The sequence below is a fragment of the Notolepis coatsorum genome (assembly GCF_963971535.1).
Source record: "Notolepis coatsorum genome assembly, chromosome: 13".
NCBI classification, from domain to species: domain Eukaryota; kingdom Metazoa; phylum Chordata; class Actinopteri; order Aulopiformes; family Paralepididae; genus Notolepis; species Notolepis coatsorum.
Genome location: NC_140177.1, coordinates 100,561,179 through 100,584,390, shown reverse-complemented (window position 1 = coordinate 100,584,390; position 23,212 = coordinate 100,561,179). Strand labels below are relative to the sequence as shown.

At 46.0% G+C, this 23,212-nt stretch overlaps 1 protein-coding gene across 1 annotated transcript in view; it reads right to left on the bottom strand.

Annotated features, from left to right (window-relative positions):
* Nucleotides 1–23,212, bottom strand: part of rnf31 (ring finger protein 31) — a gene marked incomplete at its 3' end in the record, with an annotated part of 161,857 nt that overhangs the window by 96,507 nt on the left and 42,138 nt on the right. Inside the window, exons 14-18 of the mRNA XM_084327753.1 lie at nt 20,053–20,259; nt 14,051–14,224; nt 4,046–4,144; nt 2,539–2,628; nt 118–232 (exon numbers count right to left, since the gene is read on the bottom strand). Of these exons, the coding sequence (XP_084183879.1) occupies nt 118–232; nt 2,539–2,628; nt 4,046–4,144; nt 14,051–14,224; nt 20,053–20,259 (685 nt within the window). The remainder of the gene's footprint in view (nt 1–117; nt 233–2,538; nt 2,629–4,045; nt 4,145–14,050; nt 14,225–20,052; nt 20,260–23,212) is intronic.

The window sequence follows — 23,212 nt, the reverse complement described above, 5'->3', positions numbered from 1 at the left end:
CCTTTCACTGCCACATGACAGCCGGTTAACCCTTTCACTGCCACACGACAGAAGGTTAACCCTTTACTATCACACAACCGACGGCGACCATGAAAGGGAAAGGGTTAATAAACTCACTGATGCCGTTGTCCCTGAGGTAGCCGGCCAGCCCCTGCCTCTGGTATTCAGGGTCGTTCTCTCTCTTCCAGGACTGGTACTGGTCACATGACAGACCTGCATGCTGAGACTCCCACTGGGGGGGGGGGGGGGGGGGGAGAGAGAGAGAGAGAGAGAGAGAGAGAGAGAGAGAGAGAGAGAGAGAGAGAGAGAGAGAGAGAGAGAAGATGGGTGAGCGAGAGGGAGAGAGATGACAAGTAAGAAGGGAGAGAGAGAGAGATGACAGGTAAGAAGAGAGAGAGAGATAGAGTGAGAGAGAGAGATGGGTGAGAGAGAGGGAAAGAGATGACAAGTAAGAAGACAGTGCAAGGGAGAGAGAGAGATGACAGGTAAGAGAGAGAGGGATAGAGAGAGAAGATGGGTGAGAGAGAGGGAAAGAGATGACAAGTAAGATCAGAGAGCGAGGGGGAGAGAGAGATGACAGGTCAGAAGAAAGATAGAGAGATAGAGAGATAAATGACAGGTAATAAGATAAAGAAAGAAAGAAAGAAAGAAAGAAAGAAAGAAAGAAAGAAAGAAAGAAAGAAAGAAAGAAAGAAAGAAAGAAAGAAAGAAAGAAAGGTTAGGGGGAGAGGGAGACAGAGAGAGAGATAATCAAAGGGGTTCATACAGACATACAGAGACAAGGTATGTGTCTGGGGAAAGAGAATGCTTGACACTTCTTCTATGGGAGTTTGATGTGTTGTTTTTGTGGCATGCTGTGGTATTTTTCTCCCCTTTTTTCTCCTTCCTCCAACAAATAAAAAACTATGTTTTGGATGATTGGCCAATTCACACCCATCAGAAGAATCAGACATGGCTTTATTGTCACATATTTCTATTCTGTTAGCTGTATAGAGGAGTGGAATTATTGTGTTCTTGGCTCCTCTGTCTAGCAGCAGCCTCAATATAAAGTAGTACAAAAGGAGTGTAAAGTGTAAAGATTAAAAATATTCTAAAATGTGCAGCATAGAAATCAAATAAATAAATATAAAAATTATAATAATAAAAAAGAAGAAAGAGATAGCATTACTTGTGCAAATCAGTAGTGTGTGTAACAGAGACAGTGATAACATATCACTATTAATTTTCCATTCAGCAATGTGGAGTGCAGGGTTGTTACAGTCTTACATAGAAATAACTCTAGTGCTCAGAGAAACCTGTAACAGTCCGATTCATATACAGTATACTATGTATATGTATATGTATGTATATATATATATATATATATATATATATTAAGGCTGTCAAATATATCGCGTTAATATCGCGTTAACTCCCGATTCTATTAATGCCACTAATTTTTTTAACTCAAGATTAACTAAAAAAAAAAAAAAAAAAAAAAAAATTCTTTTTACTAGACTTCACTCAGGTGTATTATTGATGCTCTCATTGATACTATGTTTGTTTCTGAAGTGTGTGTGTGTGTGTGTGTGTGTGTGTGTGTGTGTGTGTGTGTGTGTGTGTGTGTGTGTGTGTGAGATATAGAGAGAGAGGGGGGTGAGAGAGATGAGGAAGGGGCAAAAGAGAAAAAGAGCTGGGAGAGTGTGTGTGTGAGGGAGAGAGGGGGGTGTGTGATTAATCAGCCCTTGTGTGTGTGAATGTAACAAGTTCCTAACGTTTTCTTTCCCCTATTATTTCATGCACACTTTATTCATTGTTTTAAATTATTATTTTCTTTTAAGTTATTTTGTGCATCACTCTGTTTTGAATTTGATGCAAATTTGCAATGCATGAGGGTCATCCTTTTGTGTTAAATGGCCGCACAAAGCAAGCATTTGTTGACTCGCATGTTGATAAGAGTATTAAAACTTGGAACTTGAAAAAGATCTGTTTAAGGTAAAAGAAAAAAAAAAAAAAAATGCGATTAATTTGCGATTAATCGCGAGTTAACTATGGACAATCATGCGATTAATCGAGTTAAATATTTTAATCGTTTGACAGCACTAATATATATATATATATATATATATATATATATATATATATATATATATATATATATATATAGACTGCTCACAGATTCACCACCACGAAGATAAGTAGCATGAAAGAGCCAGGCTTGAGGGCTGAATTGATGAGCAGCCTACTGTACACGATGTATGATGAGAGGAGAAATTAGCTAAGTGCGTCACTAAGGTACTGGATGAATCCGCTCATACTGCTATAAGCTGATGGTCCTTGAAGCAGAAGTGATTCATGTGAAGACATACAAATTGAATAAATTACACACACACACACACACACACACACACACACACACACACACACACACACACACACACACACACACACACACACACACACACACACACACACACACACACACACACACACACACACACACACACACACACACACACACACACACACACACACACACACACACACACACACACTTACAGGTTTCTTGCACTGAGCGCAGAAGCTGTTCCTACACTGGAAACAGGTGACCTTGAGTTGATCTCCGTCATAAATGAACCCATAAGAACACTAGAATGAAGGGATGAGGACAGGAGAGAGAAAGGTGAGGAGGAGGGGGGAGAGAGAGAACAATATTATTATTTGTACAGTATTGGGAATGTCATTTGTTGATTAAAATACCATTGCAGCCTATTCCGATTTGTATGTATGAGAGGAAAATGGCTACACACCATGCTATCCTTTTCACAGAGCATGTACTGTACAATAACATTTCCATAAAGCAATGAGTGAATGAAAACAATCCCAGGCACATTTAATATTTTGTAAAAAGAAAAAAAAAATCTTCGTTGAGTGCAACGTGTTCCAATTCTCTCAGTAGTGTTGCTGGGTGAACTGTGGTCGACACCAATAACGGATATCATAGATAGATGGTAGATAGGATACCTTCATGGATAAACCAGAGGCACTTGGGGTCTCTCTCTTGATAGTACTCACATGGCTACACCAGAGGCACTTGGGGTCTCTCTCTTGATAGTACTCACATGGCTACACCAGAGGCACTTGGGGTCTCTCTCTTGATAGTACTCACATGGCTACACCATAGGAACTTGGGGTCTCTCTCTTGATAGTACTCACATGGCTACACCATAGGAACTTGGGGTCTCTCTCTTGATAGTACTCACATGGCTACACCAGAGGCACTTGGGGTCTCTCTCTTGATAGTACTCACATGGCTACACCAGAGGAACTTGGGGTCTCTCTCTTGATAGTACTCACATGGCTACACCAGAGGAACTTGGGGTCTCTCTCTTGATAGTACTCACATGGCTACACCATAGGAACTTGGGGTCTCTCTCTTGATAGTACTCACATGGCTACACCAGAGGAACTTGGGGTATCTCTCTTGATAGTACTCACATGGCTACACCAGAGGAACTTGGGGTCTCTCTCTTGATAGTACTCACATGGCTACACCAGAGGCACTTGGGGTCTCTCTCTTGATAGTACTCACATGGCTACACCAGAGGCACTTGGGGTCTCTCTCTTGATAGTACTCACATGGCTACACCAGAGGAACTTGGGGTCTCTCTCTTGATAGTACTCACATGGCTACACCAGAGGAACTTGGGGTCTCTCTCTTGATAGTACTCACATGGCTACACCATAGGAACTTGGGGTCTCTCTCTTGATAGTACTCACATGGCTACACCAGAGGAACTTGGGGTATCTCTCTTGATAGTACTCACATGGCTACACCAGAGGAACTTGGGGTCTCTCTCTTGATAGTACTCACATGGCTACACCAGAGGAACTTGGGGTCTCTCTCTTGATAGTACTCACATGGCTACACCATAGGAACTTGGGGTCTCTCTCTCTCTCGATAATACTCACATGGCTACACAATAGGAACTTGGGGTCTCTCTCTTGATAGTACTCACATGGCTACACCAGAGGAGCTTGGGGTCTCTCTCTTGATAGTACTCACATGGCTACACCAGAGGAACTTGGGGTCCTTGATGAGAGCTTGTTCAGTCAGCTTCTTATGAAACAGCTCATAGACCTCTGGCTCCAGACACTCTCGCAGCTGGAAACATTAACATATATACACGTGTTTGTTTCAGCATTACATGTGATATTACAGTGAAATTACTTGAAACTTCTATCTAGCCTAAATAGGATTAGGAGATGTATATACTGTATATAAAGAGACTATCTATGCTGTGAGGTGTATATGTGTACATTATGCGACAGCCCTGGCCATCTGTTCTTCAAAGGCTGTTTGGCTCTCTGTTTTCTGTTGTAGTTGCTGTGCTCAATCAATCAATCAATCAATAAATCAATAAATCAATCAATCACTCACTCACTCAATCAATCCCACCACTTTTGGTTGCCTGGCTTCCTGTTTGCTGTGGGGCTTCGCCTGCCCCTGATTCGTGACTGTCGGCAGCTGTGAGGAATGGGCGTACAAGCCAGGCTTCCTCAGTGACTTGTCTCTCTCTCCCTGGACAGCCAGGCTTCCTCAGTGACTTGTCTCTCTCTCCCTGGACAGCCAGGCTTCCTCAGTGACTTGTCTCTCTCTCCCTGGACAGCCAGGCTTCCTCAGTGACTTGTCTCTCTCTCCCTGGACAGCCAGGCTTCCTCAGTGACTTGTCTCTCTCTCCCTGGACAGCCAGGCTTCCTCAGTGACTTGTCTCTCTCTCCCTGGACAGCCAGGCTTCCTCAGTGACTTGTCTCTCTCTCCCTGGACAGCCAGGCTTCCTCAGTGACTTGTCTCTCTCTCCCTGGACAGCCAGGCTTCCTCAGTGACTTGTCTCTCTCTCCCTGGACAGCCAGGCTTCCTCAGTGACCTCTGGTTCACTTGTTTTGTTTTTCCTTTGTTTTTGCACCATATAACATACATTTCACAGACACACACACGGCTCTCAAAGCATCCCGCATTAATATGTTTCAGCCCATTTAACCCATGCTGGTGGGTCAGAAAGCCATGACATTTAACTTTGGTGGAACATTTACATTTTGTTGCACCTCCATTGGAAGTCAAACTCATGGCATGCGGCTAGGTGGTGTAGTGGGCAAGGCGCTTGCCATCAACGCTGGAGACGCTGTGTTCGAATCCAGCTCTTGGCGTTGCTATCAGCTTGGCTGGTCGTTCACACTAACACAATTGGCAGTGTTAGGGGTGGGTCCTGGGCGTTGTGGACAGCGACCCCTACAGTTCGGTCGGGGCGCCTGCACAGCGAGGGTAGGATCTGGAGGGAGGTAGTGTGATCTTCCACACGTTACACTCTCCCCGGTGAGAATCTGCGCTGCCAGGCTGGCTGCCGGCTGGCTGCACATGCGTCGGAGGAAAGCATGTGACAGTCTCCGGCCTCCCGGACCAACAGTAGGGGGGTGTGCGCAACAACCAGGAAGGGGGTTGGGAATTGGCATAACGACTAACAGTGGGATGGGAGAAAAATCGGAAAAAAGGAGGGGGGGGGAAAGATAATAAAAAAAAAAGAAAAGAAAAATCATGGCATAAGCTGTCCTGAGGGTGACTCCTCTCACTGCTGTCAGTAGGTGAATATAGCTGTCCTGAGGGTGACTCCTCTCACTGCTGTCAGTAGGTAAATATAGCTGTCCTGAGGGTGACTACAAGATACACTATACGACTAAGGTACCCATGTACATGTCAAAATACTTCCCAAAGGTCAGTGAATACCACGACCACAACACCAGAGGAAGCTCAACAAATCATGTTAAACCCAGATTCGGCTCAAACAAGGGACTAAACACGTTTCGCAATTATGCCACATCAATGTGGAACGCCCTACCCAAAGCTGTAAAGGAATGTGAATCCACATTCAAAACTGCTCTTAAAGAGCACCTACGGAAGGCTGCAATTCGAAACTGGCCACCGTAAATGCCCAAAACCCCCACCACCTCCTAATAGACCAGGGGTGGGCAATTATTTTTCCCGGGGGGCCGAATGAGCAACTGAAAATATGTTGGAGGGCCGGGCCAAAATTCCAAACTAAATTATGCATAATATACATTTTATTTAAGCATTACATCACGCGCAGGAGTGGTTTGTGACCAATAAACCATGCCTAGGGGTGGTCGTTAGACCCCCCTAGGCATGGTTTATTGGTCACAAATCACGACTGCAAGTGATGTAAAGCTTTTATACAACTGCTAGATTCATCCAACCTTATTTCTATACAATAAACACACATTAATCGAAGATTTATTGAAAAAACCATCCGCCAGAAAAAGTAGTTCCCACAACTACAAAAAAGACAAGTTGCCTCCATGTGGAAGCAGCTTGAAGTGCATCCAACCAAACTAACACATCCAACTGTGTATTATTGGAATGATTGAGAGAAGTTGCCTCATGTGGAAGCAGCTTGAAGTGCATCCAACCAACTAACACATCCAACTGTGTATTATTGGAATGATTGATTGAAAATTGTATTACCAGATGCAGAATGGGTACAATACAGTACGGCTCAATACACACAATTGTTAAGGGAATGCAGACCTACTTTCCATAGAACTTCATTCTTAGATGCTTCTATATAAAGTAGGTAAAACAAATTAAAAAGTCTTCTTTGCCCTATAGGAAAAAAACGTTTTCTTCGCCCTATTCTTTTATTTATTTTTTTAAACCTACTGTAGAGGGCCTAAACTTAACCAGTTGAAAACCAAGCGTACAGTAATAAAATTAGCAATCAATCAATCAATCAACTCAATAGGCCATGCTCACTTAGAACAGCGCAGCACCCAGCTCTCTGACTATCCCCCGTGTTGCAGGCAGAGTGTGTGTGTGTGTGTGCGTGCGTGTGCGTGCGTGTGTGTGTGTGCGTGTGTGTGTGTGTGTGTGTATGTGTGTGGGGGGGGTGTGTGGCGGTGGGTGGAGACTAGAGCGAGCGCTGACAGTCGAAAGGAAAAAGAAATTGAAAAAAAAATCGCAAATTAATCCATCAATCAATCCGCGATTTTTCTTTTGTTACAGAATGATTCAAGACCCATCAATTACATCATCCAACATTGTTTAAACGACTAAGACATTCGCTGTGACAGAATCGCTTGATATTTAGTCGTTTAGTCGCCATTAACATATCCATTTGTAAAGATTATTGGCCACCTTCTTGTGATCCGGCGGAGTGATGTGATGTGGGTCGGTTGTGGGCGGGTCCTGGGCCAGCAGCGTGGATTGTTGCCAATAAAGACGTGTAAAATGACTGTTTCAGCCAATCAGAATCGAGAAATTTGCATGCCGTTGTATAATTCTATATAAAAAGCAGTAAATGGCATTGTTTTGACCCCTGGTAAGAGTGTATGTTATAATTTGGCAATTAAAAGGTGAGGTTAGCTTTCAAAAATATCATTTATTCAAATAGAATTTATTTCCAAAATGATAAACAAAATGTGAAACATTAATAACAAAGGGCATGTATGAAAAAGTGCTATACAAATAATGTTATTATTTTGAGTTTCATATACTATTGAAACAAGGATTTTCTTAGCTTTCTAAAGACATCACATCATCTTATAGCCAAAATAAACAAGACATGTCACTGAACTGTGTAAAGAAAAGTGTCCCAGTTTTGTAGCCTTTTTTACTTTACATGCATATATTAAACATTTACTGTTTTCAGAACTGTGCAAAAAAAAGAAAAAAAAGTGTCCCATTTCACTTGTTATATTTCCACATTTTAGTGTTCTTCAGTTATTTTTCAGTGTGATAAATCCAGTCTCTGTTGAGCTTTAACAAGTCCATCAAAGTCAGGTTGCATGTCTGAGGTGGAGATGCGAAGCACAGCTGCCAGATGTTCATCAGTGAGAGAGGATCTGTACCTGGACTTGGTAAACATCATGACTGAGAATGTCTGTTCACATATAGGTGGATCCAAAGAGAACCAACATCTTCTGAGCATGTCTCCTAAGTGTATATTGTGCGTGTGAACGTTGACATGAAAAGAAAAAAGTTAAAAAAAAAAAAATGTTTAAAAAAAATATTTTTTAAATTTTTTTTAATTATCATGTAATCTTTCGCGGGCCGGTCAGAATCATCCCGGGCCGTACAATGCCCAGGTCTGTAATAGACAGTCTCCTCCCCACCGCATGTACATATTCCCTCCCCGCCGTATGGATATTTCTCTCCCACCCACCCACCCCCTCCTAATGTACAGTCCCCTCCCCATCATATGTATATACTCTGTCAGGATCTAGGGGTAACAGTACTGTATATTTGAATACCATTTATGTCACAAATGTATCAGTACTAAATACCTATATGTCCCTATGCCATAAATGTCATGTATGTTGTGTATGTCATAAATGTCTATATGAATTGAAAATGGGGGACCCTGATGGAAACAAGACAAACGTCTTTTTCAGGTCTGCATCCCCTTAACAATTGTATGTATTGAGCCGTACTGTATTGTACCCATTCTGCAATCTGTTAAATAAAGTTTTCATTCATTCATTCATTCAGACTCCTCTCGCTGCTGTCAGTAGGTGAATATAGCGGTCCTGTGACTCCTCTCGCTGCTGTCAGTAGGTGAATATAGCTGTCCTGAGGGTGACTCCTCTCACTGCTGTCAGTAGGTGAATATAGCTGTCCTGAGGGTGACTCCTCTCACTGCTGTCAGTAGGTAAATATAGCTGTCCTGAGGGTGACTCCTCTCACTGCTGTCAGTAGGTGAATATAGCTGTCCTGAGGGTGACTCCTCTCACTGCTGTCAGTCGGTGAATATAGCTGTCCTGAGGGTCCTCTCACTGCTGTCAGTAGGTGAATATACTGTAGCTGTCCTGAGGGTCCTCTCACTGCTGTCAGTAGGTGAATATAGCTGTCCTGAGGGTGAGTCCTCTCACTGCTGTCAGTAGGTGAATATAGCTGTCCTGAGGGTGAGTCCTCTCACTGCTGTCAGTAGGTGAATATAGCTGTCCTGAGGGTGACTCCTCTCACTGCTGTCAGTAGGTGAATATAGCTGTCCTGAGGGTACTCTCACTGCTGTCAGTAGGTGAATATAGCTGTCCTGAGGGTGACTCCTCTCACTGCTGTCAGTAGGTGAATATAGCTGTCCTGAGGGTGACTCCTCTCACTGCTGTCAGTAGGTGAATATAGCTGTCCTGATGGTGACTCCTATCACTGCTGTCAGTAGGTGAATATAGCTGTCCTGAGGGTCCTCTCGCTGCTGTCAGTAGGTGAATATAGCTGTCCTATATCATTACACATGGGCAAAACAGAGTCCATTCTCTTCGGTTCAAATAACAAACTCAGCAAGACCGACGGCTTCTCAGTTGCAGTGGGTGACAATATTGTCACAAGGAAAGACGAAATTACCTACCTGGGTTCCATCCTAGAGGCAAATCTTTCCTGTGACAAAATGGCATCCAATGTAATAAAAAAAGTCAACCAACGAACTAGATTCTTGTACCGGATCTCCTCTCTGGTAAACAAGAATACCCTGAAGACTCTGGCAGGAGCACTCATTCAAGGGTACTATGACTATGCGTGCACCTCATGGTACCAAAGCACCTCAAAGGCGCTTAAAACAAAATTACAAACATCTCAAAACAAACTGGTCAGACTACTACTTGACCTTACCCCCAGAACCCACCTCACCCCTGCCCACTTTGACAACCTAGGATGGCTTAGAGTAGACGACAGAGTACAGCAACTTGCAATGGGCCTGGTCTACAAGATACACTATACGACTAAGGTACCCATGTACATGTCAAAATACTTCCCAAAGGTCAGTGAATACCACGACCACAACACCAGAGGAAGCTCAACAAATCATGTTAAACCCAGATTCGGCTCAAACAAGGGACTAAACACGTTTCGCAATTATGCCACATCAATGTGGAACGCCCTACCCAAAGCTGTAAAGGAATGTGAATCCCTACCCACATTCAAAACTGCTCTTAAAGAGCACCTACGGGAGGCTGCAATTCGAAACTGGCCACCGTAAATGGCCAAAACCCCCACCACCTCCTAATAGACAGTCTCCTCCCCACCGCATGTACATATTCCCTCCCCGCCGTACGGATATTTCTCTCCCACCCACCAACCCACCCCCTCCTAATGTACAGTCCCCTCCCCATCATATGTATATACTCTGTCAGGATCTAGGGGTAACAGTACTGTATATTTGAATACCGTTTATGTCACAAATGTATCAGTACTAAATACCTATATGTCCCTATGCCATAAATGTCATGTATGTTGTGTATGTCATAAATGTCTATATGAATTGAAAATGGGGGACCCTGATGGAAACAAGACAAACGTCTTTTTCAGGTCAGCATCCCCTTAACAATTGTATGTATTGAGCCGTACTGTATTGTACCCATTCTGCAATCTGTTAAATAAAGTTTTCATTCATTCAGTCCTGAGGGTGACTCCTCTCACTGCTGTCAGTAGGTGAATATAGCTGTCCTGAGGGTGACTCCTCTCACTGCTGTCAGTAGGTGAATATAGCTGTCCTGAGGGTGACTCCTCTCACTGCTGTCAGTAGGTGAATATAGCTGTCCTGAGGGTGACTCCTCTCACTGCTGTCAGTAGGTGAATATAGCTGTCCTGAGGGTGACTCCTCTCGCTACTGTCAGTAGGTGAATATAGCTGTCCTGAGGGTGACTCCTCTTACTGCTGTCAGTAGGTGAATATAGCTGTCCTGAGGGTGACTCCTCTCGCTGCTGTCAGTAGGTGAATATAGCTGTTCTGAGGGTGACTCCTCTCACTGCTGTCAGTAGGTGAATATACTGTAGCTGTCCTGAGGGTGACTCCTCTCACTGCTGTCAGTAGGTGAATATAGCTGTCCTGAGGGTGACTCCTCTCACTGCTGTCAGTAGGTGAATATAGCTGTCCTGAGGGTGACTCCTCTCGCTGCTGTCAGTAGGTGAATATAGCTGTCCTGAGGGTGACTCCTCTCGCTGCTGTCAGTAGGTGAATATAGCTGTCCTGAGGGTACTCTCACTGCTGTCAGTAGGTGAATATAGCTGTCCTGAGGGTGACTCCTTTCGCTGCTGTCAGTAGGTGAATATAGCTGCACAATGCTTTCATCTAGAGTAAAGAAAATGTGAAACACTGTACTGGACATTGTGTCGCCTGCCATGTTGCCAAGGACTGTAAACGTGTCCACGTTTTGATGATTTAAAAAATGCAACAACTAATTTGGGAGGTGACAACAAAGGAATAGAACCATGCAGGTCCAGTGCAAGTGCCGATGACCTACAACCTACCTGTGTTCCTTGGTTGGTATAAATTGCCACCCAACACGGGACACATGCAGGGCTGTACGCTAAGCTTTTTCACTAGGGGCACAGGTGCCCCTAAATGAGAAATGTAGGGGCACAGAATCTTTTTTAGGGGCACTTTTTTTAAATAATAATTTTACCATTATAGTGCAAAAAAAAATGTTCCTCCTGCTTCATTACGGTGGTCCTTTTATTTAACATTTAAGTGCTTTTGTTTTCAGGTTTGTATCTTTTATAACCAACTGAAGTATTACCACAGCTGCAAACATTTCTTCTTTCATTGATAACAGTGTTCCTTAGGGATGGGTTAGGATTTTATCGATACTACTACTCTTATCGATTCGATACTGCTTAACAGTTGGGTACTTTATCGATACTCTTATCGGTTCTTTTTGATTATTTTGCAAGATTTAAAAAAAAATTAAGAACATAATCGGCATTGCTTTATTATTCTTTTATATAACTATATTACTGCACATGGCTACTTTTCGATCAATTAATACAAGCAGTCAGATAAATTAACTATTTTGGGACTTTCTATTTGATTTAGAAAGTTCTTAAATCAGAATGTCCCACCCAATACCCAGCTGTTAAAAACGGTTCAATACTAATTTTATTAGTAGAGATACTTTTAGAACAATAGCCTGATGATACAGTATATTTTCCATGAGTGGATGCATGACCGGAGCAGTGTGTGTGTGTGTGTGTGTGTGTGTGTGTGTGTGTGTGTGTGTGTGTGTGTGTGTGTGTGTGTGTGCGCGTGTGTGTGTGTGTGTGTGAGAGCGCACGCTTTGCGTAGTGGGCGTGTCCCAGTGTCAGCTGAACTCGCACCAAACAAGGCATTCCCAGAATGATTTCATAATACAAAGTTTCTGAATGGATATTTGGATTAAACCAAGTTGTATGCAGTGATGGCCGGTCTTTCCCAGCGGAACACAAGTTACTTAACTTTACACGGGTCGCGCTATGCATGATTAGCTTGCTAACGATAAGATAGGCAATAGCAGTGTAACTTAATGTTACACAGGTCGCGCTATGCATGCTTTTTTCGAACGTTTCGATCTCTCCACTATGATGAGCTCTGCTCTGCTTCAGCACGGACAGCACCTCTCAAGTACCCGTATGTGCATGTGTGAGTGTCAGTCTCGCCAGTGTGTAAGTAACAGCCCCGCTCCTCGGGCAGACGGAGAGAGACCGAGGGAGGAGAGATATAGAAAACGGCCAACAAGATTAGTTTGCAACGTTTAAATTCCTCGAAAAAAAAGGAGTGAAATACGAATGAAAGGGTTGAAATCAGTACTAGCAAGGGTGCCCCCAAATATTTTTTCTACTAGCACAGGCTATTTTTAGGGGCAATATGCTACACCCTCGTAGCACTGTACAGCCCTGACGTGGTGTGTCACCAGGGTCCTGTCGTTGTGAACAGGGGTTTTAGATACCTGGATATCTATGGTAGAGGAGTACCTGTTGTTATGTTCAGGGTTGTCGTTGTGAACAGGGGTATTAGATACCTGGATATCTATGGTAGAGGAGTACCTGTTGTTATGTTCAGGGTTGTCGTTGTGAACAGGGGTATTAGATACCTGGATATCTATGGTAGAGGAGTACCTGTTGTTATGTTCAGGGTTGTCGTTGTGAACAGGGGTATTAGATACCTGGATATCTATGGTAGAGGAGTACCCGTTGTTATGTTCAGGGTTGTCGTTGTGAACAGGGGTATTAGATACCTGGATATCTATGGTAGAGGAGTACCTGTTGTTATGTTCAGGGTTGTCGTTGTGAACAGGGGTATTAGATACCTGGATATCTATGGTAGAGGAGTACCTGTTGTTATGTTCAGGGTTGTCGTTGTGAACAGGGGTTTTAGATACCTGGATATCTATGGTAGAGGTGTAGCTGTTGTTATGTTCAGGGTTGTCGTTGTGAACAGGGGTTTTAGATACCTGGATATCTATGGTAGAGGAGTACCTGTTGTTATGTTCAGGGTTGTCGTTGTGAACAGGGGTATTAGATACCTGGATATCTATGGTAGAGGAGTACCTGTTGTTATGTTCAGGGTTGTCGTTGTGAACAGGGGTATTAGATACCTGGATATCTATGGTAGAGGTGTAGCTGTTGTTATGTTCAGGGTCCATGAGTTCAGGCTCCCAACTTTCACAACAAATAGCACATACATGTATTATATCCACTCCTCAACCTTCCCACTCTCTCTCTGTCTCTCTCTCTTTCTCCGTCTATCTCTTTCTCTCTCTGCAACAATAAGCTGTTCAGATGTTCCAAGCCCTTGATATCTTGCTCCCAGAAATGCCTCCTCTACTTCCCCTTTTTCTCCCTTCCTCCTTCCATACATGAATATCTAAGGCAGAGACCAAGCTGTTCAGGGTCTTTGATGTCAGGCTCCCGACTTTAAAAATAAACCATATATCACCTTGTCTACTCTCTTTACACTCTCGTCCTGCCTTCCCGAATATCTTAACTAGAAAGGTAGTTGTTGAGGTGTTAAGGGTTCATTGATATTTGGCTCTCCCTACAGAGGGGACACAATATCTTTCTTTCTCTATCGCTCTCTCTTCCAAAGATTGAAATATAAACCCATGTTCTCCATTCAAATCTTTTAAATGTACCGCCTTCCAAATATGTATTTATCCCCTCATGGCTAGACAGATCCATAGATCGATGGGTGCACTCTAGTAGAGTAAAATCTACACACTCAACTGTGGCAGTGAGGGCTCTCGCTTGGTACCTGGATATCTAGGGTCGAGAAGTAACTGTTGAGGTGTTCTGGGTCGTTGATGTCCGGCTCCCAACAGACGGGACACACCATGTCTCTGATGTGTTTGTCTCTGATGGCGATGGTGAAGTGCTGCTGGAAACAACCACAGCAGACTGAACACTGACATGATGTCAGGGACTGCATCTACAGACAGAGAGAGAGAGAGAGAGAGAGAGAGAGAGAGAGAGAGAGAGAGAGAGAGAGAGAGAGAGAGAGAGAGAGAGAGAGAGAGAGAGAGAGAGAAAGAGAGAGAGAGAGAGAGATAGACACATACACAGAGAGAGGGACAGAGAGAGAGGGACAGAGAGAGAGAGATAGAGAGAGAGATGGAGAGAGCAAGACATAGGGAGAAACACACATACACAGAGAGAGGGACAGAGAGACAAACAGAGAGAGAGACAGACAGAGAGACACAGATAAAGAGACACAGAGAAAGACATAGGGAGAAACACACATACAGAGAGAGACAAACAGAGAGAGAGAGAGACAAACAGAGAGAGAGAGAGAGAGAGAGAGAGAGAGAGAGAGAGAGAGAGAGAGAGAGAGAGAGATAATATAACATGGTTTCTCACATGTAGACTTTATTTGGGAGGCCCATGGTAAACTTAGTTTCACCTAACCAGGTAATGATTTAAGTTTCAGACCTTCATCTCGTCACCTCCCCCACAACATGCTCACCGATCGTTCAGTCAGTTCCCTGCTAGACTCAATCATCTCTCTCATCACTCACACAGACAGCAGCAGTCTCAATTCTGCTTCTCACTTATTATTATTATTTCTTTTAACCTAGGCCCTATACATACAGTATGGTAAGATATCGACTAGTACAGGCCATCATTTCACTTATCGCTTTAGTATTGAGAAACTTAGCACTGTGCTGCATACTCAAAAACCACGATACATGCCGTTTTCCAAAATAGGAAGAGCACAGTATAATCAGATGTGTCTTCATATTTTCTACTGAGGAAATGGTTGCAAACCGTACATTGTATCAAAGGTTATAATGTGTTATCTAGGTTGCTGTGAAATGATGACCTGTACTAGTCACCATCATGCCAGCCAATGTTTAAATAGGGCCTGGTTTAAAAAAAAGATTAACCTGTCTTTTAAGGACTCACAACTGTAGTAACTCAAACCACCAACTGAGAACAAGGGCTGGCGGGAACCTCCGGATTGCCAGACGACTGCTCTACCTCCCAAACCAGTCGCCCCACAGGAGGTAGAGCGGTCGTCTGGTAATCAGAGGGTTCCCAGTTCGATTCCCACTCTATCCCCTGTCCTTGAGCAAGACACTTAACCCCTAATTAATCCTGATGAGCAGCACCTTGCATGGTTGCCTCTGCCATCGGTGTGTGAGTGAATGCATGGGTGAATGTGAGGAACAGAAGATTGTAAAGCGCTTTGGATAAAAGTGCTATATACGTAAATGCACCATTTACCATTTACTATAAGCACATCTCTGGTAAGCTCTAGAGTTATAGAGGTCCTTCTGCATGAGAGCATGTGGGAAACACACATTTTACAGATTAATCGATCAGTCAACAAAGTCCTACAGTCAGGTCCATAGATATTTGGACATTGACACGATTCTGGCTCTGTACTGTACACCACAATGGACTGGACACTTTAAGTGCAGACCTTCAGCTTTAATTTAAGGGTATTTACATCCAAATCAGGTGCACAGCATAGAATTACAACAGTTGGTAGGTGGAGTACAGAGCCAAAATTATGAAAATTGTGTTGATGTCCAAATATTTATGGACCCGACTGTATTAGATAGATCATTTCCTTAGCCGAGGACAGCCCTGAAACTAAGCCACGCTATAATACAGTGAGTGGATATTATATCAGCACATGGCCTAACAGAGCTTGGATGTGCACACAAACATATCAGGAACATATTCTTTGAAACCTTTGAAAACAGAGAGGCGGGGTGGGGGCTGTCCCAGAGATCAAGGAATAATGACAAAAAATAAAAGAGAACGAGAGATGGAGAGAGAAAGAGAGGATGAGAAAGGGAACAAGATGTCACAGAGTTTGAGGAATATAAAACAGAACGTGGGACAGGTTACAAGAGGACACGGGCACACACACACATACACGCACCCCCACACACACAAAGACACGCACCCCCACACACAAATACATGCACGCACACACATACACAAAGACATGCACGCACACACACACACACAAAGACACGCACAGTATAAACCTATATTAATAATGTAATACTAACTTGTTGTAGGACTGAGACAGATGGGGCATTCTTCAGCCAGTACTCATCTAACACACACACACACACACACACACACACACACACACACACACACACACACACACACACACACACACACACACACACACACACACACACACACACACACACACACACACACACACACACACACACACACACACACACACACACACACACACACACACACACACACACACACACACACACACACACACACACACACACACACATATACTTAGAGGACGCGACCCTGGTCAGACGCCTCTGGTTTTAGCTCCGCAACGATGTACTCACTTTTAGCTATTATGTTTGTTTTTGCTACTTTTTTATTTAAAGCAACACTGGCGGGTACGTCATACGACCGTCAGACACTTATGGACCTGAACCCCGGGCTCAAAGAGGAGTTTGGAGACACTTTTGACCTAGAATGGCCAGCAGAAATCAGACGGGAGAATGGCGGCAAAGAAAAGAACAAAGGCGACGGCAGGAGAAGACACAGAGGGAGACGCGGAGGTATCAGATTGAGACTAAAAAGAGCTGCTTACCGCCCAGCAATTCCATCCATCTTTCTGGCGAATGCCCGTTCGTTGGAGGGTAGGATGGATGATCTGAGAGCGAGGGTCCGGTTCCAACGGGAGATGAGAGACATCAACATTATATGTCTCACAGAGACATGGCTCACGTCGACGACCCCAGACAAAAGCGTCTCTCCCTCGGATGCCTTCACAGTCTTACGTGCAGATCGCAACGCTGGCTCAGGAAAGACCATCGGCGGCGGAGTCTGCCTCATCACGAACAATTCCTGGGTTAATCCCGAGGGGGTGCAGGTCCTCTCAAACTCGTGTTCGCCGGACTTGGAACATCTTTCTATCCTATGTCGTCCGTTTCACCTCCCGAGGGAGTTCACAGCAGTCGTCATGACTGCCGTGTATATTCCCCCACACGCGAACACGGGCAAAGCGCTGGGCGAATTACACGATCATCTCAACAGACACCAGATCAAACACCCAGACGCAGCGATGGTAGTGGCCGGCGATTTCAACCAGGCCAACCTGAAGAAAGTGATGCCGTCCTTTTTCCAACACATCGCTTGCTCCACCAGAGGGAAGAACACACTCGACCACTGCTATTCCCCGTTCAAAGCGGGTTACAAGGCAGTAGCCGCTCCGCCATTAACGGGGTCCACAAGCTCGAGCGATCATGACTCCATCTTGCTATTTCCGGCATATCAACAGAGATCACGTGACGCCGTCGTGTCACGTGAGACTAAGAAGTGGACCGACGAATCAGAGGCCACGCTCAAGGACGTGCTTGCAGACACGGACTGGGATATGTTCATAGGAAGTGCCAGTGACGTCAGTGAACTAGCAGACATAGTGGTGTGCTACATAACAACAATAGCTGATGGTATTGTCCTCAGGAAAACGGTGCGGATTTTCCCAAACCAGAAACCGTGGGTGGATAGCACTATTAGAGCAGCTCTGAACTCTCGTACCACCGCCTACAACCTGGGTAGAGAGTCAGGAAACATGGAGGAGTATAAGGCTTCAGTCTATACTCTACGCAAAGCAGTCAAACTTGCTAAGAGGACATATGCTGACAAACTGGAGACACAAATGGCACAAAACGACACAAGAGGATTATGGCAGGGACTGAAGTCAATAAATGACTATAAAGTCAGCGCCCCGTCAATGGGGAGCGACGACGCCTCCCTCGCGGACAAGCTCAACACCTTCTACGCTCGGTTTGGTGTAGACAGTGGCGCTGCTGGCTCTCCGGCTAGTGACGTCACTGGCGCGCCGGCTGTTGTGGAGGGGGGGGGGCAACCGCGAGGGGGGGGGGACGCTCTCTCGTTGTCGGAACACAGTGTGAGAAGAGCATTTATGCAGGTGAACACCAGGAAGGCTGCTGGCCCAGATGGCATAACAGGACGTATACTCAAGACCTGTGCCAACCAGCTGGCCCCTGTGTTCACCGTCATATTTAATCAATCACTGGCGGAGTCAGTGGTCCCTGCCTGCTTCAAGAGGTCTACCATCATCCCTGTGCCGAAGAAACCCTCCCCAGCATGTCCAAATGACTACAGACCGGTGGCACTCACCTCTGTGGTCATGAAATGTTTCGAGAGGCTGGTCAAGGACCACATTTGTGCCTCCCTCCCCAGTGATATGGACCCTATGCAATTTGCATACAGGACAAACAGGTCCACCGACGACGCGGTCTCCCAGGTACTGCACAGCACCCTCTCGCACCTTGACCGTCAGAAGGGGGGCTATGTGAGACTGTTGTTCATTGACTACAGCTCAGCGTTCAACACCATAGTCCCCACCAGACTGGTGGACAAGCTGATCGAGCTAGGTCTGAGCTCCGCCCTGAGCGCCTGGGTACTGGACTTTCTGAGCGAAAGACCCCAGGCGGTCAGGGTGGGGGGTCAGACCTCCAACACCATCACCCTGAGCATCGGGTCCCCCCAGGGCTGTGTTCTGAGCCCCCTGCTGTACTCACTCTACACACACGACTGTGTGGCCAAGTTCAGCTCCAACTCCATAGTGAAGTTCGCAGATGACACGGTGGTGGTGGGGCTGATCTCGGACAACGACGAGAAGGCCTACCGGGAGGAGGTGGAGGTCAGCAGGAGACACACACACCACTGATGATAAACGGGGCTACCGTGGACAGGGTGAGCAGCTTCAAGTACCTGGGGGTCCACATCTCAGAGGACCTGACATGGTCAACACACATAGGCACAGTAGTAAAGAAGGCGAAACAGCGTCTCTACCACCTGAGACAGTTAAGGAAGTTCAGAGTATCGGGGAAGATACTCCAGTCCTTCTACTCAGGAGCTGTAGAGAGCATCCTGACCGGAAACATCACTGCCTGGTATGGAAACAGCACGGCACAGGACAAGAAGGCCCTACAGAAAGTGGTGCGCTCAGCCGAGCGTACCACGGGTATTGCACTACCCCCCCTGCAGGTTCTATACAAAAAGAGGTGCAAATCCAGAGCCTGCAGGATAATGAAAGACCCTCACCACCCCAATAACAGCCTGTTTCAGCTGCTGAGGTCAGGCAGACGCCTGCAAATCTCAGCTACTAGGACAGAGCGGCTTAAGCTCAGCTTCTTCCCCCAGGCCATCAGAGCCATGAACAATGTACATTGAGTGCTCAGAACATTGAACTGTCCACACACAAGCACACATGAACACACACACGACACGCACACTGTGCACGCTCACACACGAGCAGCCACTTAACACTTTAACATGAGCGGGCACACACTCATGTCGCACACACGCACACTTATGGCCAAAGGAAAGGTCACTTTAAATTAGAATAACAGGAACAGTGTATTGCACTACCAAAGCTAACTAGCATGTCACACATGCGCTGTAAATAACTATGTACAGATACCGAGATGTCACTCCATGTTACCTGCTATCTGTTACTGCACAATGTTGTCTCTTCTTTTGATTCTATTATATGTACCACTGTATTGCACATCGTTGCGGGCAAGACCACCCGCATTTCATTGTATACCTGTATGCCGTGACAATTAAAACTCTTGACTTGACACACACACACACACACACACACACACACACACACACACACACACACACACACACACACACACACACACACACACACACACACACACACACACACACACACACACACACACACACACACACACACACACACAGAACACCTGCCTTGTTGTGTGGGAAGACAGACAGGCAGATGGGACATTCTTTAGCCAGAACCCTCTTGATGAACTCCCTGTCATGGGACTCTCGCACCGCAAGAACAACGTCCTCCAGGGCGTAGGGGGCACTGCGCTCTAGCAGCAGGGACAAGGCCAGCTCACAGCGACCCCAGCTGGGTAGGTCATACACCGCTAACAGCCTCCGACAGATACGCTGCAGTGGGGATTCAGAGAAGAAGACACAGTAACATATACGCTGCAGTGGGGATTCAGAGAAGAAGACACAGTAACATATACGCTGCAGTGGATTCAGAGAAGAAGACACAGTAACATATACGGTGCAGTGGATTCAGCGAAGAAGACACAGTAACATTATACGCTGCAGTGGATTCAGAGAAGAAGACACAGTAACATATACGCTGCAGTGGGGATTCAGAGAAGAAGACACAGTGACAGTGACACAAGTGATGACTAGACAAAACCACTGACATTTGGGGTGGAACCCAACTCAACAATGATGTCGTAGACGGATCTTCATGATCAATATGCAGTTTTTTTATTATATAAATTTTTTGGCTTTTCTGTATTTTTCACCCATCACAATTTAGTCGTTATGCCAATTTCCTTCCTGGTCGTTGCGCGCATTGCCCCACTGACGGCCTGGGGAGGGTGTAGAACTACCAGATGCCTCCTCCGATACATGTGGAGTCGCCAGCCGCTTATTTTCACCTGACAGCGAGGAGTTTCACCGGGGGAACGTAACGCGTGCGGAGGTTCACGCTATTTCCCCCAGATCCCCTCCCTGCTGAACAGGCACCCCGACCGACCAGTAGGAGTCGCAGTTTACAACGACCAGGACACGGCTTCCCAGCCGCTAACACTGTCAATTGTGTTAGTAGAGACGACTGACCAAGCCGGAGGTACCGCTGACCAGCTGGATTCGATCCCAGAGTCTCTGTGGTGGTAGGCGAGTGCTTAGTCCACTGCGCTACCCAGCCGCACCCCAATATGCAGTAGGTTTAATAGTGACACACATACAATAGTACAAAGTACATATTAAATGAGCTTGGGCTAAGAGGAATGCTCTCATCGTGTCCAGCTGGGAGACATTGAGGGAGAGAAGGGGACACTGAGCTAAAGAGTAGAGGGGGGGGGGGGGGGGGGGGACTGTAGACCCTTGGCTCAGGTGTGAGATTTTTGTTTGGGGCAACCAAGAGGGATTCCTCAAAACAATAATAATTCTCAACCTCTTGGTTGCGCCAAACTATAAGCTTAAATCTATTATTGTACACACTTTTAGCTATTATGTTTGTTTTTTCTACTTTTTTATTTAAAGCAACACTGGCGGGTACGTCATACGACCGTCAGACACTTATGGACCTGAACCCCGGGCTCAAAGAGGAGTTTGGAGACACTTTTGACCTAGAATGGCCAGCAGAAATCAGACGGGAGAATGGCGGCAAGGAAAAGAACAAAGGCTACGGCAGGAGGAGACACAGAGGGAGACGTGGAGGTATCAGACTGAGACTAAAAAGAGCTGCTTACCGCCCAGCAATTCCATCCATCTTTCTGGCGAATGCCCGTTCGTTGGAGGGTAGGATGGATGACCTAAGGGCGAGGGTCCGGTTCCAACGGGAGATGAGAGACATCAACATCATGTGTCTCACGGAGACATGGCTCACGTCGGCGACTCCGGACAAAAGCGTATCTCCCTCGGATGCCTTCACAGTCTTACGTGCAGATCGTACCGCTGCCTCAGGAAAGACCATCGGCGGCGGGGTCTGCCTCCTCACGAACAATTCCTGGGTTAATCCCGAGGGGGTGCATGTTCTCTCAAACTCGTGTTCCCCGGAGATGGAACATCTTTCTATCCTGTGTCGTCCGTTTCACCTCCCGAGGGAGTTCACCGCGGTCATCATGACGGCCGTACAGTATATATTCCCCCACACGCGAATACGGGCAAAGCGCTGGGAGAACTACACGATTACCTCAACAGACACCAGATCAAACATCCAGACGCAGCGATGGTAGTGGCCGGCGATTTCAACCAGGCAAACCTGAAGAGAGTGATGCCGTCCTTTTTTCAGCACATCGCTTGCTCCACCAGAGGGAAAAACACACTCGACCACTGTTATTCCCCGTTCAGAGCCGGCTACAAGGCAGTAGCCGCTGCGCCATTAACGGGGTCCACAAGCTCGAGCGACCACGACTCCATCTTGCTATTTCCGGCATATCAAAAGAGATCACGTGACGCCGTCGTGTCACGTGAGACAAAGAAGTGGACCGACGAATCAGAGGCCACGCTCCAGGACGTGTTTACAGTAACGGATTGGGATATGTTCAAAGGAAGCGCCAGTGACGTCAGCGAGCTCGCAGACACAGTGGTGAGCTACATTACAACAATAGCCGATGGTATTGTCCCCAGAAAAACGGTGCGGATTTTCCCAAACCAGAAACCGTGGGTGGATAGCACTATTAGAGCAGCTCTGAACTCTCGTACCACCGCCTACAACCTGGGTAGAGAGTCAGGAAACATGGAGGAGTATAAGGCTTCAGTCTATACTCTACGCAAGGCTGTTAAACTTGCTAAGAGGACATATGCTGACAAACTGGAGACACAAATGGCACAAAACGACACAAGAGGATTATGGCAGGGACTGAAGACAATAACTGACTATAAAGTCAGCGCCCCCTCAATGGGGAGCGACGACGCCTCCCTCGCGGACAAGCTCAACATCTTCTACGCTCGGTTTGGTGTAGACAGTGGCGCTGCTGGCTCTCCGGCTAGTGACGTCACTGGCGCGCCGGCTGTTGTGGAGGGGGGGGGGGCAACGCGGGGGGGCGGGGACGCTCTCTCGTTGTCGGAACACAGTGTGAGAAGAGCATTTATGCAGGTGAACACCAGGAAGGCTGCTGGCCCAGATGGCATAACAGGACGCATACTCAAGTCCTGTGCCAACCAGCTGGCCCCAGTGTTCACCGCCATATTTAATCAATCCCTGGCGGAGTCAGTGGTCCCTGCCTGCTTCAAGATGTCTACCATCATCCCTGTACCGAAGAAACCCTCCCCAACATGTCCAAATGACTACAGACCGGTGGCACTCACCTCTGTGGTCATGAAACCACATTTGTGCCTCCCTCCCCAGTGATATGGACCCTATGCAATT